This window comes from Leishmania martiniquensis, chromosome 31 (assembly GCF_017916325.1).
Source record: "Leishmania martiniquensis isolate LSCM1 chromosome 31, whole genome shotgun sequence".
NCBI lineage: Eukaryota > Euglenozoa > Kinetoplastea > Trypanosomatida > Trypanosomatidae > Leishmania > Leishmania martiniquensis.
Window position 1 is genome coordinate 1176272 of NC_090166.1, and position 16942 is coordinate 1193213.

The following is a 16942-nucleotide window of genomic DNA, read 5'->3' on the forward strand; positions in this document are numbered from 1 at the left end:
TCTCTGTGCAGGTGTTTGTGAATGCAGCGGCTGCATCAGGTGAGCGTTTGCCGACGGGGACTCAGATAAATCAGGCGGAAAGGCAAACGGGAGGTGCTGCCTACGCTGAGAGAGAGAGGAGAGAGAGAAGGTGTGTGTGTGCGCGCTGATGGTGTTGGTGTTGATGGTGTGTGTACGTGTGTGGGGGAGGGCTCGACACGGGGCAACACAGGGAGCCGCCATGCTGCACCGAGAGAGGGTGTGTTGGGAGACGGATTTCTGCTCTGGCGACCGCCCCCCTCTCCTACTCGCGCTTGTGAGCGCTGTGTAGAGATGAAACAGCTGAGCGTGCATCTGCATAGCCGGCGGTGCTCATGTGTTTCTCCCTTTTTTCAGTTGTTTCTTTGTTTGCCTTTCACATGATGCGGTTTCTGTTCTCCCGCTCGCTTTCTCCCGCGTCTGCATATATATACATGTGTGTGTGCGTGTGTGGCGCGGGGGGGCGGCGGCATGCGGAGAAGCGAATAGGAAGGTGAAAGTAACGGGGAAGGGCGATAAGGAATATGGGCGCGCGGACGACGGGGGAGAGCGATGCGGCTCAGATGCATGTGCGGATGCGGGCATGAGGCCCTCGGGCACGGCGTACAGGGAATAAGGTGCATACATGGGGGTAGATGGAGAGGTATGAGAGGTGGCGAGCAACGCCAAGGAGGAGCATACAAGGTGGCGAAACGGCAGCCCGACACGCTGCACTCTCTCAGCTGCACCGCCCATCCGACACGCGTGCACACGCACACAACAACACAAACCAAAAAAAGAAGAAAAAAGAGCGCCAAGCACAGGGCGTGGGTCTAAAAGAGAAGAGCGCTGAGGAAAATCGAATGCAGACCCGCCGGTGACATTTGCCCGCCCACGGCCTTCTTCCCTTTATAGAGGTCTCAATGTGAGGGGGATCGCAGTAAGACAGCCGATGCTCACACCTCTGTGGGATGGAGGGGGTGGGGGTGCGATGCCGTGGCGGAGTCGGCTGTTTCTAGCGCTCTCGAGTCCCCTCTTGGTGATCCACGTGGTCGTGGGGGAAGGGAGGGGGGGCAAATAAGTCCCTCCTTCGACGAAGAGGCATCGGCCAGTGACAGTGCGGCCTTCGTCAATCCTCGCAGAGGACTTTGAGGACGCGACCACGTGGCGGGACGCATCGAGAGGCTTTGAGATGGTCATACCGTTGCCCAATCGCACTACAGTTGCCGCCCATGCCGTCGCTTTCGATGTGGCTCCGGCTGGCGGATGACGGGCGACTCGTTCGCGCGTTGCTGGTGCCTTCTATGGGGGCCATTCGTCGAGGAGAGGATGGCCTGGAAGCTGATACAATGTTGCGAGTCTCTGAAGAGAGGCGCACTCCTGTGAAATGGGCGTCGGCTGTGGGTGACGATATCACCCCTTTCGTGCCGCCAGCAGAACGAAGTTGCATGCCGTCGGCTGTGCTGATTGCAGCTTCAGCAGTCTGGGGGTGCTGCGGCTTCTCTATAGGTGTGATCAATCCAGCCCGGCGCAGGTGCTGCACGGTGGCCATCATCGTCGAGGCGTCGCTTGTACATGCGGAGGCGCTGCTTCTACTTACAGGAAGGAGTGACGCGGCAGCGATTGCCGTTGGATGACAGCCAATCGTCTCCACGGCAAAGCGGTCACCTCCCCCGTTGTGGTGACTCTCGCCGCAGAGGCCCTCCTCCCCAGTCGTCGCCGCTGAAAGATGGCAGCGCCGAGTCTGTGCCACACGGATCGTTGTCGAGTTCAGTCTCCGTTCATCTGCCGCTGCATCTTGTTGAGCGCGCACCGCTCCTGCAGCACTGTCGCGCGCGGCTGCGTTGCGCGCCTGGACAGCGTCCCACGTAGCTTCTGCATCGCAGGTGCCTCGAGGTATGGAAGAGACAGTGCTGCTACCACCGCCTTCAGACTGCAAGACAGGGCCAAAGGTGTGTTGCCGCATCCACCGCGCCTTTGTGATGGACGGAGATTCGTCCAGGTAGCTATCCGTCCACGTGTAGGACAGTGACGGCTCCGTCGCATTCCCCAATAGAGCGTAAGAGTCGCTCGTGCGGGCGGCACTCGACACTGACGCTTCTTGCACCGCTGCAGACGACTTCTGCTGCCCCGCTACTTGACGTACCTCTGGCTTTCGTTCACCTGGCCGCGCAGCACCGATCGCTGCAGACATTCCGCCCTGGACAGGCGCATTGATGATGCCATGCTTTCCAAGCGGGAGCCGTGACGAGCACAGCTGGGGACGAGTGTGTGGTCGGCTGGGCGATGGTGACGTGCCCACGACACGTGTTTCCGTCAACTGGGCGCGACGACTGAAGCAGACCTGAAACAAAAATGGCGTGCTCGCGCAACGATCGCTGGCGGTTGCACCACTGCGCGGTGTCATCGCCACCGCAGAGGCGCCCGTGGACATTGGCCGGTCATCATGCGTCACGTCGCTGCTGTCTGTATTCGAGGGCATACGGCGCGGCGTAGATCGACTGGGTCGGCTCCAACAAGGAAAGAGATATATGTGTGTGAGCGAGGCGAGGGCTCCACGAAGAAGTGAGGCCCGAGGCAGCGACCAGGCGGTGGAAGGGGGGAGGGCGGAGCCGCAGATCGCAGAAGGCGAAGCGAGGGCTCATGCGAGTCAAAGAGTTCTTCAGAGAAGCTGTGATTCCGGTGAGGGCGACGACCTCATCCAGAGAACAGAAGCAGGGGACGAGGAGGAGAAGGGGGGCAGAAGGGCAGGAAGTGGGAGAGAGGCCCTGACGATGGTAGGGAGTGCGGCGCCCCGTTTGACGTGAAGACGAAAAAGGAGAGGCGCGAAGCGGCAGTGAGTGCATCTATCGGATGCAGTCGGGGAGGGGGAGGGAAAGGTGTTGGCAGAGAGAGTGAGAGAGAAAGAGCCTGTGAGCGCAGCGAGAAGGGAAAAAAACTGCGGGAGAGAACCTGGCGTAGGCGACGAGTGAGCGAGCTTAGCGCGCGTTTTGAAACGATGAAGCACAGTTGTAATCACCTGTAAGATCAGGCCCGCGACTCCAAGCTCAAGCGCACCACCGATTGTTAAGAGAGAGAGACAGTACCGGTCGCCGCCTTTTATGGGTGACTAAGACATCCCAAATGGGGTTGGGGTAGTACACTGAAAAAAAAAGGCGTTGGAAGAACGTAGCAGCGTATGCAAGCAGTTGCACCGTGCACCGTTGCCAGCGCTCCGTAGCAGAACCAACAAGAACACGCGGTAGAAAGGGGGAAGGGGAGGGGAGGGACGATGAGCGAAGGAAAGGGGGAGGTGGGGGAGAAGCGCCGCAACGCAGTTGGCTCCAAGGCGCTTGGCCGATGACGCGAAACGGTGGCGTAGGGGTCAAACATTCCTTCAACACTGTGAAAACATAAAGGGGCCACCGCGCAGATGGTGCTCCCTCGCATTCGTGCCACCTTTCGGGCCCTTCGTGGAGCGCCAGAATTGAAGCAAGAGGGAGGGCGGGAAGAAGAAGCCGAACACTTAAGGACGAAGCAACGCAACCCAAAACAAGGTGTGTTTGAGCGGGGGGGTGGCGGCACATCGCAGGTGAGGGGCGTCGGCTCGGTGCCTTTCCGTATTTGAGGTCTGCCCGATAGCGCGGCCAATGCTGGTCTTTCTTCTTTTCTTTCCTTCCCTCAGCCTGCAGAGGCTGGCGAGGGCGCGTCAGCGGCGCTCCCGTCTGCTGCCTGCCCAGTCGCCGAGGAGTTATCGCCTCCTGCAGAGGAGCCTTGAGCACGCGTGATGCAACGGCGCGCAAAAGTGATGCACCGGGAGCGCCACCTCTGTCTGACGCGCTACCCGCCCTCCTCACCGTCACAGGTCGCCTGGCAGCCGCCCCTATTATGCGAGAGACGACCTGCTGCGCCCTCCTTGGTGTGTAGAGGATGGCTTCCCCAGATCAGTAGGTCGTAAGAGGGCCACCTGCACACGTGGCCCTCTTTCTGGGCAGTAAACACATTTTTTCGATGGCAAGTCGCATCAATGCAATGTCATGCAGATCCTGACTACTGGCATCCGTCGCAGTGCATCGCACTGATGTCTCCCCCACCTCATCGGTAGATGTCGTCGTCAGCACCAGAAGGGACGTGGCGTAGTCAGGGATAGATTGGCCACTTGTCTTCCCCACACACCGTGGAGCCTTGAGCCCTTCAGTCGTTGCACACTGAGGTGTGCCCCTCCTGCCATCATGGGCCAAGGGGTGAGTTGGGGTGTGCAAGACAGCAAAGTATGAGGACCTACTGTCTGAAGGGCCCTCACAACACACCGGCCCTCCATTACTGTGCGCACGACCCGGCAATGGCACTGTACCGGCCGAGAGAGGATGTGCAGGTGAGAAGCAGAAAGAGCGGACACAGAAGAGCTGAGAGGAAGGGGGAGAAGAGGTCGGTGAGCTGAGGCTGTGTGATCGAGGGAGGACAGTGCACATCCCTCGATGTCCTGCGACTTCCCTTCGCCCCCCTTTTTTCGTCCGAAGTGAAGAGCATTCTGCAGTGCACCTCTCTTCGTGCCATGCGCGGCATCCACACGCACTGAACGTGCAGCCGCCTGCACTGGAGGGAGGGGGAAGGGGGGAGCGGAGGCGAGGCAGCTGAATCCACGCGAAAACGCGTTAGCGCTGAACAAACCAGGCGAAGAACAAAGACAGCTGCGGAGAAGGGAAGCGTATCCAAAGACACTCACTTCTGCGTTCCTCCTCACCCGTGATAGAGAGGATGGGCGCGGCGGCCGGGGAGGGAGGGGGGAAGACGTTGCGCAGAAACCGTCTCGCAGAGGGCGAGGAGGTGAGTGACACAGAGGCGGTGCCAGAGGGGCGGACAAGTAACCGAACGCGGACGGGGGGTAAGAGGAGACGAGGGCGAGAAGAGGCAATCGCGCATTTAGGTAAATACACACACATTGCCGACCGCCACAGCACCGGCTGGAACACATAAACGGCAACAACAGAAGGTCCCTGAATGGAACGAGGCACGAATGAGGCGCTAAGGAGTGGAGGGGGTAGGGTGAGGGCAGCTGGGAGAGGCTTTAAAGGACGTGGCACAGCTTAGCATCAGGTGAGAGACGAAAGTCACCGAGCTGCGCACGAGCCCTGCTCGCCTCAGCATACCCAAAGACAAAGCAGGCGCTTTCGAGAGGCGTTCTATGCACATGAAGGATGGATACCGCTTACCAAGAGCTGCTGGACTCTTCCCCCTCGCTCTCCAGCATGGTCACATCGTCAAGCACGAAAGAAAAGCCTAATTCACCACCGCACGTGGAGGGTCTTAGCGAGCTGGATCCATGGGCCGTCTGCGAAGCGTCGGGAGCGCCGTCGTTAATCTCGCTGCGGCTACCGTTGGGAGCTGGCTGCTCGTCGTCATCAGCGGACGACTCGTACAAGTCCTCCAAACCAACCTCAAGTAACCTTTGACGAGCCGTGAAGACGCCCTCCGCCTTGCACTGGAGCAATCCGTGACGCAGCTGCTTCTGGGCGGCGCTGATGCGCCTTTCATAGGTGTCTTTCAGACGAATAAAGGCGAGGCAGTCGTAACAGCCGACCGCGATAAGGAAGGGCAGCGCAAACCCAAACGTGGCTAACAGCATCCACAGGTAAACGCCCGTTGCCGCCTCGGTCGATGATGACATGACTCGGAAAAGATAAGCGGGGCTGCCTCAGAGCCAACGCAGCGCTCGGGTTAGTGCCGTGTCCACGAGACGCTTTCACGCAGACTTCTGATGGTGGCGACGATAAAGCTCTACAGGGACTTGATGCGAGAGTCAGGGGAGATGGTGACACTTGGTGTGCGCGCAAGATGTTTCGCATTGGTGCTAGAAGAAACAAAGGTGCATCAACGGAAAGAAACTGATAGTGAAGGGACCACGGCGTGTATTTTCCCAGCGGACAGACTCGACGCAGCCATGGAAAACGTCGTTACAGAAAAGAAACACTCATCCGCCTTTGTGTGCGCGCCATGTACCGCGTGATGACGCTGGCTCCATCACCAGGCACACGCACGGACACACACACACAAATAGAAGTGTTGTGCGTTACGTCGTGCAGAAGCTTTGTCACAGTTTTTGTTCTTCTCTGTAGCTACTCAGTGGCTTTTCCTTACGTGTACGCCACAACGGGGTCGCTCACGCCCATCAGCCAACTGAGCACGCAAGCACTTACCGAGTGTACCAGTCATTCTTCGCCATATTAAGCGGTATTCCCGTGCCGTCTGCAACGCAAAGAGGGCAGGCTGGAGGAGCGGGGAAAAGGCACTATTAGCGCTCTCCAAGATTGCGCGCATCACACAAGAACAGTAGAGAGAGAGAAAGACCGAACACACACACAAAGAAGCAGCAGCGTGGGCTTCCCTCTCCCCACGCCCTCACGCTACGTTAGTTACGCTTAAGAGCCCTCTTCCCCTTGCCGTGAATGCGTGGCACAGAAGGCGGCCGCGCCGCTACTTCCGAGAGCGGCTCTTCAGGCGCTGGAGGTACGTTTCAAGATTCTTCTGCACCTCGGGGCTCTGCACGAACTGTGTGAAGAACTCTGTGTCGTAGTTGCGCTCTTCGTCGGAGGCGAGCATCTGCAGGTACTCGCGGCGCATCATGTCGCGAGCCATCCACCGAGACTGTTGTGGCACGGTGAGGAAGCGCTCCGCCTGCTGGTAGGCGACCTCGACGGCCCGCTCGTCATCGGGGGTGACCTCGTCGATCAGCCCAAGCTTTAGCGCATCGTCGGCCACGGGAGTCTCACCCAGCTGCAGCATTCGTTCCGCCTGGCGGGAACCCATCAGGTAGGCGTAAGCCGGCATCGTCCACGGAGGGGCGACGAGTCCCAGCTTTGTTTCGTTAAGGCCGATGCGGTACAGACGGCTGTTGTTCTGATTGTCCTTCGGCCCGCGAGCCATGACGCGATAGTCGCAGCCCATCGCGATGATGCAACCCGCCGCTGGTGAGTTGCCGTTGATAGCCGCGATGATGGGCTTGGGAAAGGAGTTCAAGATGAGCCACATCTCCTGGAAGCTCTGCCAGAAAAGTGAGATGCGTTCCGGCTTCGGGTTGTGTACCTCAGACAGGTCAAGCCCCGCCGAGAAGACTGTCGGAATCGCGGAGGAGATGACGACGGCCTTTGTCTCCTCGTTACTGCCAAGCCAGAGCATCCATTGATTCAGCTCTTGGAAAAATTCCAGGCTGAGCGAGTTCACTGGCGCACGGGCCAGCTGCACATTCGTGATGCCTTTATCCGTCGTATTGATCTTCACAAACTTCGGGACCTCCGTCGGCTTCTTTGGCGGCTCGAACTCTCGCTCCGTCTCATGGCCGTGTTCGTAATCAGCACGAGCGGCGCCTGGGGCTTGCTGGCGCCCCTGCTGGGGAGCGCCGGGTGGTGCTTGCGACTGGAAGCGTCGCTGCGGGAGCTGCAGCAGCGCCGATGTGACGCAGACAGTGCCGGCGCACCGGGCGAGGGAGGAGGAGATGACACGGCGCATGACGGCAGAAGCGGTGAGATCTCAGCAGCAGAAAAACAAATGAAAAGGTCGACTCGGCAGGCGCGTGTGATATCGCGGGTCTTGGAGAGGTCCGCGCGGGTGCGGCGGCGGTCGATTTCGCACAGGAAAGCAGTCCAGGGAGGAGGTTCAGAGACCATTGGAGAGAGCGGAGGCGCCGAGATCGTGTGACGCGCGCGCTGTAGCGCATCCGACATACGGCTTCGGGCTCTGGGGCGCCGCCAGATGGGGGCACGGCGCTTGCATAAGGTGGGCTGCGCAAGGGCACCTGTGCCTTGCCGGAATCAGCTCGCGTGGCGCCGTGCCCATCTCCTTCTCTCTCGTCTTTTTTTGCGAGTGCGGAGCACCTGCAGGTTTGATTTGGGCATAGTCCGCGTCCGTACCGCAGCAGCGGTGCGCGCGTCACGTCAGTTGAGAAGAGACCGGCACGATTCCATTTTATAATTAGTCACAGAGAGCTTTCCGCAGCGCGCAAGAACTGCTCCGTGCTGAGGTATGGAGGAGGTGCCATGGCAGCACCGATGCGTCGCAGAACCTCAACGCCACCCTCTTCCTCAACTGCGATGGCTGGAGCGACGTAGTGGTCGTGAATCAGCTGCCGCAAGAACATGACAAAGCTGTCGAACCCCCGCTCGGCAACCAGCCGCTTAATGGCACTCAGAGAGTTCTGGTACGACACTCCGGTGAACTCGTGACCTCTTTCGGGGGCCTGAATGACCCCCTTTGCCGCTTTCGCTGTCGAGGCGGAGGGCGGGGAGCTTTCAGCTTTAGCGCTGGCACCACTGTCCGCCTTGTACTTCCGCATGGGCTTCCCGAGTAGGGTATCGCCGACGAGCTGCTCAATGACCTGGCAGATGCCCTCCTTCACTGCAAACGGCAGCCCCAGTGCGTTTCCCATCCAGTGATGAGTCACCTCGTGCACGATGAGCTTTGCTTGGGCGACCTCCGCATTGGTGTTTGAGCCTCCCCCTCCGCTGGCGCTGACAGCTTTCATGTTCGCCTGGTAGATGGTCTCGTTCAGAATAATAGAGCAGTGGTGCTCCATACCGGAGATATATGGCATCGTGGGGCCAAGCAGGACGTCGAAGTGCTCGCACTGAAGCAGTGGGAGCGGGCACTGGAAGAGCTGCTGGAGTGCTGTTACAGCCTCGATGGTGATACGCAAGACGCGCTCGAGGGTGGCCGTGGCGATGCGTGCCTGTGGTCGTGCTAGCACGCGGATGGGAACGGGCACGTAGGACACGGCGCCGGCTTCTATGCGGCGGATCCTCGCGTCAGCGGCAAACTTCAGGACATCCAAATTCCCTTTCACCACCTCCAGGCCAACGGCATCCGTCGATCCGGTCTCCGGTTTACCTCCATCGGGGAAGCAGGCGAACGAGAAGGCGTACACAGGCAGAGGGCCGCACGGTGCAAAGCTTAGTTGAATCGCATGTTGCGCCGCCAGTACCTTGCGGCCGCGCTCCTGCCCGTTTGTCAAGACAGTCCGAAAACTGCTGGGCAGCTGAATACTTGTGATCGTCCAGTCGAGGCGGTATTGCGGGTCGTCTGGGGAGGGGAAGGCGCACCGGGCGTACCGCACCTCGAAATGCGTCAGGAGCGGCACATCCTCGGCGCTAGACTGACTATCGCTGCTTCGAGCGGCGTAGAGGCCGCCGTGGTCAAACGACTGCACGGTGCCGACAAAGTGCACCGTCAGATCCACCTCACTGAAAGGGGGTAAGCCGCCGCCCCCTTCGAACAAGACGAGCTTTGACCCCCAATCCACCGCAGCGGGTCTAAAGGAGGCCGCAGGGGTCCGCGCATCGCTTTCCTTGCCGGCCGTGCGGACTCTCTTGCTGCCCTTGGGGCTCTCCCTTGTCTTCTTCGCAACACCAAAACCACCGGTGGTGCTGTGGCTGCCCGCCGCTGCCGCTTCAGCATCCTCTTGCTCAACAGACACAATTTTCAGAGGCCCAGTGGCCGCGCGGTCAGCGGCGGACACACACCTCACTTGGTAGCTCTGCACCTCCAAAACCTTCGCGTCCTTGTAAATCCCACCCGCCGCGGTGAGGGCATGAACGTGCAGGGCGTTCTTCTCCGCTATCAAGCGACGATGTCGCAGGAAGACATCATACTCGGACCAACCCAGAGGGGTGGATGCTCCCGAGGAGATGCTCGCTTTCGCGTCGCTGCTGTCGGCGTCACAGTAGGGCTCACGTCGGTAGCGAATGGTAGATGTTCCGTGATAGCGGCAGCCCGCTCGAATCGCCCCGCCGCTGCTGGGGCGGTTCAAGACGAGCTGCAAATTACAGAGGAAAGGATTCCATATGTACGGCGGCGACCCCATGAGGGTGCCGGCCATCCGAGTGCTGGGGCGTCACGATCACACGCCCCGTGGGACGGACTCGCAAGTACGCGCAAGAAGAGGAGTGGACCTCAATTGTGTGTGTGTGTGTGTTCGAGGGGGGAAGCATAGGCAGGGAAAGGGGGCAGAGGGAAGCTGAGAGGACCAACAGAGACGGATAGAGCAGAAAAAACGCGGAGGGCGTCCACAGCAAACGCACCCCATCACGGCAAGGCAAAGGCGCTGAGCAGCACAGCTCAACGGTGCCCCCTTCCTTCCAGCACCACCAAGGAAAAAATATTTACGCGCAAGCATGGGTGACGAAACTCGGCCTGATATGCTCGCGACGCAACCGCGCGAGTCGCTTCGATCGACTGTATCAGTGTCTGAGCGTGTGTCTGCGTCTGCTGGTGGTATTAGGCGAGTATCGAAAAGCCATTGCGTGAACCTTTAATGGCACGTTTTGCCCTCTCTTCCCACCATCGAGGGTGAAGGCGATGCCCATGGAGGCAGGACAGCGGTGACAATGCGCCATGGAGGGAACCAAACAAAGCCTTCACCGTACTTCCTTCTCGTAGAAACTCCGCACGGATCAGCAGCCACCGCAGCCAGCCCGCATACACAGCCGCAGCCGGCCCGCCTCCGTTGCCCCCTCCCCCCCTCAACTCCGATGCATGAGGTATGCCCCTCGCTTGCGCTGCGCCATGTCGGCAGTGGTCCGCAGCGCGTGCGCACAGTGGGCGCCATCCATTTGCGTGCACGTCGTGCGCGGCTCGTCGGGGGTGGATGGCCCCTCCCCCCGCCTGCCTCAGCGGATGGGACACTGCTATGCGCCGGCGACGCACATGTGCACGCGGATGGGCGGGCGGCACTACGGGGAGAGAGAGGTCACGGTCTCTCTTGTTACCCCCCGTCAGGGTAAGAAGAAAAGAGCCGACGCGTGGTGGACTGTTGGGCGTTGCTTATTCTCATGCGGTCAGCCTAGCTCATCCGATCGATGGCATCGACTAATTGGCGGCGCTCGTCCTCCGTCACCCCCACGCCCTCCTCGCGCTGCAGATGCGTGCGCCACTCTTTCATCCGGCGAGGCATCAGTGTGTGCACGAATTCCTTCATCGATTGGGGGCTCTTTTCGAGCAACGACAGAAGCGCCCGCGCTGCGGACTTCTGTAGCGCCTCATCGCTGATCTGAGACTCTGCGTGCTGGCACGTCAGGCGAATGATTTCCTCGCTGGAGACACCCGTGGAGGCTAGGTAGGCGACAAAGAAGAAGACGCGCGCCGCAACTTTGTGTGCCACGCGAAGCAGCGGAGCGAATATGTCGTCCACCTCCTCCTCGGTCGCTGTGTCGGACGCGATGCTCGTCACCGCGACTGGCATCCTCCCACATATCGCTCCGTTCACGAAGAGCGACTCGAGCAACGCTTGTGTCAGCCGTAGCACCTCTACAAGAACTGCCAGGCCGTTGCTCTGAATAAATACAATAGTGTTTGGCGCGCAGTCACGGCAGAGGCAGCTGCATGCATGCAACAGTGCGCCAAGCAAGCTCATAAGGGACGTAGCTGTTGTAGCTGTACTCGCAGCTTCGGCGCCGTCGCCCCGTTTGTCAACTGCCACGCCGTCACTTATGAGGCGCACAAGGCTTTGAACAGCTTCGATGCAGTCACCTAGGAAGGGAAGAAGAATGTCCTCCCACCGAGCGGCTTGGTAAGCCACCTGCACCTGCTCGTTCAGCTGAGCCGAGTGAGCAATGACCATCGCAAACTGAGTGAAGAGCGGCACCGCCGATGAAGGGATGCTGTCGTGTGTGGCAGGTGGCGACCCTCCCTTCGCTGCGTTCCTGCGCTCGGCAGCCTCAAGGTGCGCGCCGGTGTCTACAGCGCTGGTTGGAGGAAGAGAGTGCGCGGCGCGCTCACGACGCAAGGCCTGCAGGAGGCGCTGCGGGCCGTGCATGAGCGCAAACTCAGCTGCCCAGTTGACATCCTCGACCATTTCCGCCATCTCCGCGAGGGCCTCCACACGTTCCTCCTGCTCCGAAGGCTCTCGACTCCCCTCAGTGGCGTCGCTCTCCGTGCTGAGGAGCAGCTGCTTGAGTCGCTTCTCCGGCGCTTCGACCGAGGCGAGGGCGTTACGAAGCCACTCGTAGTCAGAGGGGGGTCTCGCCGTTTCCCCAACAACTGCAGAGGGGCGGGCATCTGCTGCCGTGGAAGGCGCCGCTACGCTTGTGCCAGGCTGCGTCGTTACTTGCGCGCATCCGCCCGCATTCGCTGGTGCGGGGGCGCCTTCGCTGGCGGTGGGTCTCGTATCACCGCCCTGCAGCTGGGCGCAGAGATTCAGTAGCGCTGCGTTGACAGTCGCGTCCGAAGACATCGTTGGGCGGCTGCGCGTGTGTAATGGATGGAAAGCGTAGAGCTCTGCTGGATGGATTGAAATGGGTGTGGGACCAAATAGACTTTTTCTCTTTTCTTGACTGTCGCTGGATGGTGCCGTCTCGAAACTGTGTGCCGGATCGTTCGCCCATGGACAGGGGATACGGAGGGGGAGGGGCCCGGGGTGAAGGAAGAAGAAGTGGGGGTGACACTTCATGACGCAGTTGTCGGCAATGGAAAGGGCGGCGCAGCGGCGCCATTCTGTGTCGTGCTGCAGCTACAGCAGCCTAACTTGTCCACGCGGTGTATACAATGTTGCTCGTCCTGCTGTGCAGTCCTTTGCGGGGGGCTGCGCCTACCGATGAGTCGCTCATCGGTTCCGCAATCCCACTAAGGTATCACCAGTCACCCGCGACGGCGACTCCTTCCGCTTCCGGTGGTCGTTCCCCTTTTTTCGCGCCCATGAGAAGCGCAGCGTCGAGCCTTACGCTCCACAGAAGAGCCCCGCAAGGGGGAAGGGAGGCGGAGGCAGGACAGACGCGAAAGCGCCCGACGACCTGAGGGCGAGTCCGCGCATGCCGAGAGCCGACCCGCCGAGCACGGGGAGGAGGGGCGAAATACAGACAAACGAAACAGACGGAAAGAGAGAGAGAGATGCGCGCCCGCATACAAAAAAAAAGAAGACAGAAGGGAGCCAAACCACCGCACACCCCCGACACAACACACGCACACACACGCATGTAAGGAAATATGTGTGGAAAAGGCGAAGGGGCCCCTTCGTCAACTTCGACTGTCCTATCACCGACACAGTTTACCGTAACGTAATCACAAAGGCCGCGCCGAGGCTCGAGAGGCATGACGTCGGGCGTTGCGAAACATGACCGCCAGCCATGCATCGACTTCGCTACCGCTCCGTGCCCCCGCATACAACCTTTTCGCGTCCACGGAAGCGCGCGTGACCACGAAAAGGAGCAACCAACACCCTCTTGCAGCCGGTTACATTTGGGCACACCGTCGCAGCGAACAAAACGATCGGCAGACCTCACCACAGAGACCTACAGAACGCGCGGCAGCTCCAAAGGTTGCATCCGTCCGCTCTCACAGACAATAAAAAAAACCGCCAGCAATCTGTCGCTTCCGCAGGGACTGAGCGCGCACGAGCCGCTTTCTCAACACTTTTCTGCCGACAAAACAAACAGAGAGACTCTGAGAGCTCAACGCAAAAACATCAACAGCCATAATTTCCTTCATTTCTTTCCTCGCGTGGACTCTCCCCCCGCCTGCCTCAGCGGATGGGACACTGCTATGCGCCGGCGACGCACATGTGCACGCGGATGGGCGGGCGGCAGTACGGAGAGAGAGAGAGGTCAAAGCTTGACCCCCTGCGCGTGGCACAGGTGAGGGGGTGGGGCAGAGGGGGGAGCGTAGCAGCCACAGAGACCTGAGGGGAGGGGCCAGTACAGCACCGGCCTGGCTTGCCCGATCAACGCGTGAAGCGAGGGACGCTGTGGCCGACCAGCGACGCGCAGGCGCGATGGCAGACACCACGACGCGCGCGCGAGTGAGCACAGGACGGCCTACTGCCGTCGAGAGCCTTCACGTTTAGCGTGGCGCTCGAGGTAAGGCCGCTGGCCCGGCGTCGGGAAGGAGGGGAGGGGGGCGCGTGTCCCCGGCGGCAATTGCACGTGCTCTTCCCCATGCGGCAGCTTGCCATGTCGTCTTCGCAGCCTGCCAGGCCCCAGACTCAGTGCTTCACAATCGCCGAGATGGCTGCTGGCAAGGCGACCGCGTCCTGCTGCTGCTGCGCCCACGGGTACACTGGCCCTGATGCATCCATCACGGCCGCTCTTGCGACGCCCTCCGTCTCTACTGCACCGACCGGCCCCATAATATGTGATGGGGCTCCGCGAAGAAAAAGGGGTCACGAGCTGTCGGTCTCGCCTCGCTTCCTCTTCCTCTGGAGAGTCCACCTGCAAGTACGTCAAGAACGGTGCGGTGGGAGGGAAAAGAAGAAGTGGCCTGCGCAGCGAGGTGTTAGGGGGAAGAATGATGACAAAGGGGGGCGTCTTCACGTTATCGCTCACGTTGGATGAGACAAGACAGAGAGACGGATTGCTCCGAAGCAACAGGCACTGCTCACCAAGGGAGAAGACGGGCGATAAAACCGAGCTTTGTCTGTGTCTCAAGCGAGCACCACTCACTGGATGGGCAGGCGCGTCCGACCGCTTAGAGAGAGACAGCTGTGTCAACGTCCGTGGAATCACGGCGGCGTGAATGATGGTCATGCAATCATGAGAGGAGTCGAATTGGCACCATCCCCCTATTGCTGCATCGTGACAGAGATGTTGTTGGAGAGCCAGTCGAGGCCTTCGTAGAGACCCTGCGCTGTGGTGGCGCAGCACCCCTGAATGTACCATCGTCGATTGCGGACGTTGTACAGGTCCAGCTTCTCCGTAATCTGCGTCGTTGTCAGCGCGTTGGGCAGGTCCTGCTTGTTTGCGAGCACAAGCAGCACGGCATTACGCAGCTCCTCGTCGGCCAAGATCTTGTCCAGCTCCTCCTTCGCCAGCGACATGCGCTCTGGATCATTGCTGTCGACAACAAAGATGACGCCGTTTGAGCCCTGGTAGTAATAGTGCCAGAGGGTGCGCAGTTTTTTCTGACCACCTACGTCCCACATGGTAAATTTCAGGTTCTTATACTCGACCGTCTCCACGTTGAACCCGATCGTCGGCGTCGTCGTCACAACCTCGCCTAGCTTAAGCTTGTAGATGATAGTGGTCTTGCCAGCCGCATCTAGGCCGACCATGAGAATGCGCACTTCCTTCTTGCCCATGAGCGAGCTGAAAGCGGAGGCTAACCACTGTCCCATGGCTTCTAAGGGCGCAGACGCAGGAAAAGAGAGAGAGGGCGAATGCGTGGGCTGGTGCGTGCTTGTGTGATTCGCTGTGACAGGTGAGAGGAGAGTGCGCGAGACGGCCTGCAGGTGTGGTGGAGGGCTCAGTAGCAAGTGCTGAAGATCTGCTTGTTCGTGTGTGTGTGTGTGTGCTGGCCATGTGTGTGTGGGTGTGTGGGCGGGTGAGAAGAATCAGGGGAGGGATACGAGCGGTTGAATACGGTGGTGTGTGTGAACTGAGGATCGATGCGTAAAGGCGAACGATCGAGTAGCTGCCGTTATTGTTGTCGTGAGCACGTAAAAGGCAGTTTCCGTCGCCTTTGTTGTGCACTACATGCATAGATGCTCAGCAGCAGTGAGCAAGAGCTGTGCATCCTCTTGCCCCTGCAGCAGTGCCCATAGCGGTACCGTTACGGCCGGATGACCATGCTGCTCTGCCGCACAGCTCTATTCGCGTTGGTTGGCGCAGAGGCCCGCTCATGCGAAAACACAGCCGGCGCGGTGGCCTCAGATGCAATGGGATGGAGAAAAGGCATACGAGAGGCTGAGGGGCAACACTAGACGTGGCGGGCAGCTTAGGAAAAAAGGGGGAGAGGCGGGGGATAGCGTAGTCAGCGAGCTATTCAGAGGTCGCCGAGAAAAACAAGATAAAGGCGATAAAAGAAGGTTAACGCGGACGCGCACCGGCTCAGCGCGTCTGTGTGCAACTTTCATGTCGACATGGCCCGTGGCACTCTGAGCAGATACGAAGGCGCACTGCCCATACTCCGCCTTCTTTTTAGCAGCTGGTACGGGCCGTTCCCTTTACGGTGTCGAGTGTGACCCAGCAGAGCGACGAGTGGACCCACGCGCGCCAATCTTTCGACACCGCCTCCAATCTCCTGGACGACGTTCAGAAGGGGGCAGCGGGCAAGCTGCCCTACCTCATGCATCGTATTGCACCGGGTGGCTCACGTGACAGGTGCTGACTGGGCGCAGCCAATCCGAGCTTACAGACGCGGCGATGAAGCGACTCGACATCCTTTCCAAGGTGAAAAAAAAAGGGTGGTGCGAAGGAGATCCACGGATGCGGATGTGCCAGTATGCTGAGGCCGTCAACGGCCACCGAGAAACGCCGCGGATCTCTCTGCAAGAGGCCAGCAAACGTCCGTCATGACGAGAAAAGGAGTCAGAGGGGGGATGAGGACGAAAGAATGAACTAACGGACCCCCTCCTCTCCCCAACAGCACACACACACTACAGACGTGTGCGTGCAGCGAAGGAGCTAACTCGACGCAGCGGAGGAGAGAGAACGCGCGCGCACATATGTGTGTGTGTCTGTGCTCGTGTGTCGGGAGCGGGGGCGGCCGACGTTTGGGGGGAGGGGTGGCGGGATTTTGACATGCTGAGCGCATAGATGCGAGCGGAAGAAAAGAGACGCGTGTCAGGGCCCACGTGTCTCTGTGAGAAAGCTGTGGGGGTCATGAGCGACCACGGGCATCGGTAGCGCCAATGCGCCACCACGCGCTACGAAAAGAAAAAAAGACAGATTCGCGGCGCAGAGACCCGTCACCCACCCACGTTCCAACAGTCTTTCGCTTCTGTCTCGCATCAAGCGCGTCTGGCGCAAGAAGACGAACACACCGCAGCGGTCACTGAGGATTTTGCGAAGGAGCTCTGGTGCTTTTTCATTGCTGCTTCGCCGTGAGTGCACGGCCAGACGGGGTGGGGTGGGGAGCTCAAATAGACGCATATGGTGCTGTGCGCGCCCGCCGCGTCAACATGTGTGGCTGCTGTGAGACGAAGCGTGCGCAACACTCCGTGCGATGTGATGAGCCATTGCTCCAGTCATGAACAATACGAAATGTGTAC

General features: G+C 59.8%; 6 protein-coding genes across 6 annotated transcripts; all 6 read right to left on the minus strand.

Annotated features, from left to right (window-relative positions):
• Positions 1 to 1126: 1126 nt before the first annotated feature.
• LSCM1_01530 (uncharacterized protein) lies at positions 1127 to 2479 on the minus strand (the record flags this gene model as incomplete). The annotated part of the gene is made up of 1 exon (XM_067319137.1): positions 1127 to 2479. One exon carries the CDS (start codon positions 2477 to 2479, stop codon positions 1127 to 1129), a length of 1353 nt encoding a protein of 450 aa, XP_067176416.1.
• Positions 2480 to 5185: 2706 nt separating this feature from the next.
• On the minus strand, positions 5186 to 5644 carry LSCM1_01531 (uncharacterized protein; the record flags this gene model as incomplete). Its single annotated transcript, XM_067319138.1, has 1 exon — positions 5186 to 5644. One exon carries the CDS (start codon positions 5642 to 5644, stop codon positions 5186 to 5188), a length of 459 nt encoding a protein of 152 aa, XP_067176417.1.
• An 806-nt stretch (positions 5645 to 6450) lies between these two features.
• On the minus strand, positions 6451 to 7482 carry LSCM1_01532 (uncharacterized protein; the record flags this gene model as incomplete). The annotated part of the gene is made up of 1 exon (XM_067319139.1): positions 6451 to 7482. One exon carries the CDS (start codon positions 7480 to 7482, stop codon positions 6451 to 6453), a length of 1032 nt encoding a protein of 343 aa, XP_067176418.1.
• Positions 7483 to 7948: 466 nt separating this feature from the next.
• On the minus strand, positions 7949 to 9844 carry LSCM1_01533 (uncharacterized protein; the record flags this gene model as incomplete). Its single annotated transcript, XM_067319140.1, has 1 exon — positions 7949 to 9844. The coding sequence occupies one exon, from the start codon at positions 9842 to 9844 to the stop codon at positions 7949 to 7951; it is 1896 nt and encodes a 631-aa protein (XP_067176419.1).
• A 963-nt stretch (positions 9845 to 10807) lies between these two features.
• LSCM1_01534 (uncharacterized protein) lies at positions 10808 to 12196 on the minus strand (the record flags this gene model as incomplete). The annotated part of the gene is made up of 1 exon (XM_067319141.1): positions 10808 to 12196. One exon carries the CDS (start codon positions 12194 to 12196, stop codon positions 10808 to 10810), a length of 1389 nt encoding a protein of 462 aa, XP_067176420.1.
• Positions 12197 to 14515: 2319 nt separating this feature from the next.
• Positions 14516 to 15067, minus strand: LSCM1_01535 (uncharacterized protein; the record flags this gene model as incomplete). Its single annotated transcript, XM_067319142.1, has 1 exon — positions 14516 to 15067. One exon carries the CDS (start codon positions 15065 to 15067, stop codon positions 14516 to 14518), a length of 552 nt encoding a protein of 183 aa, XP_067176421.1.
• Positions 15068 to 16942: the final 1875 nt, after the last annotated feature.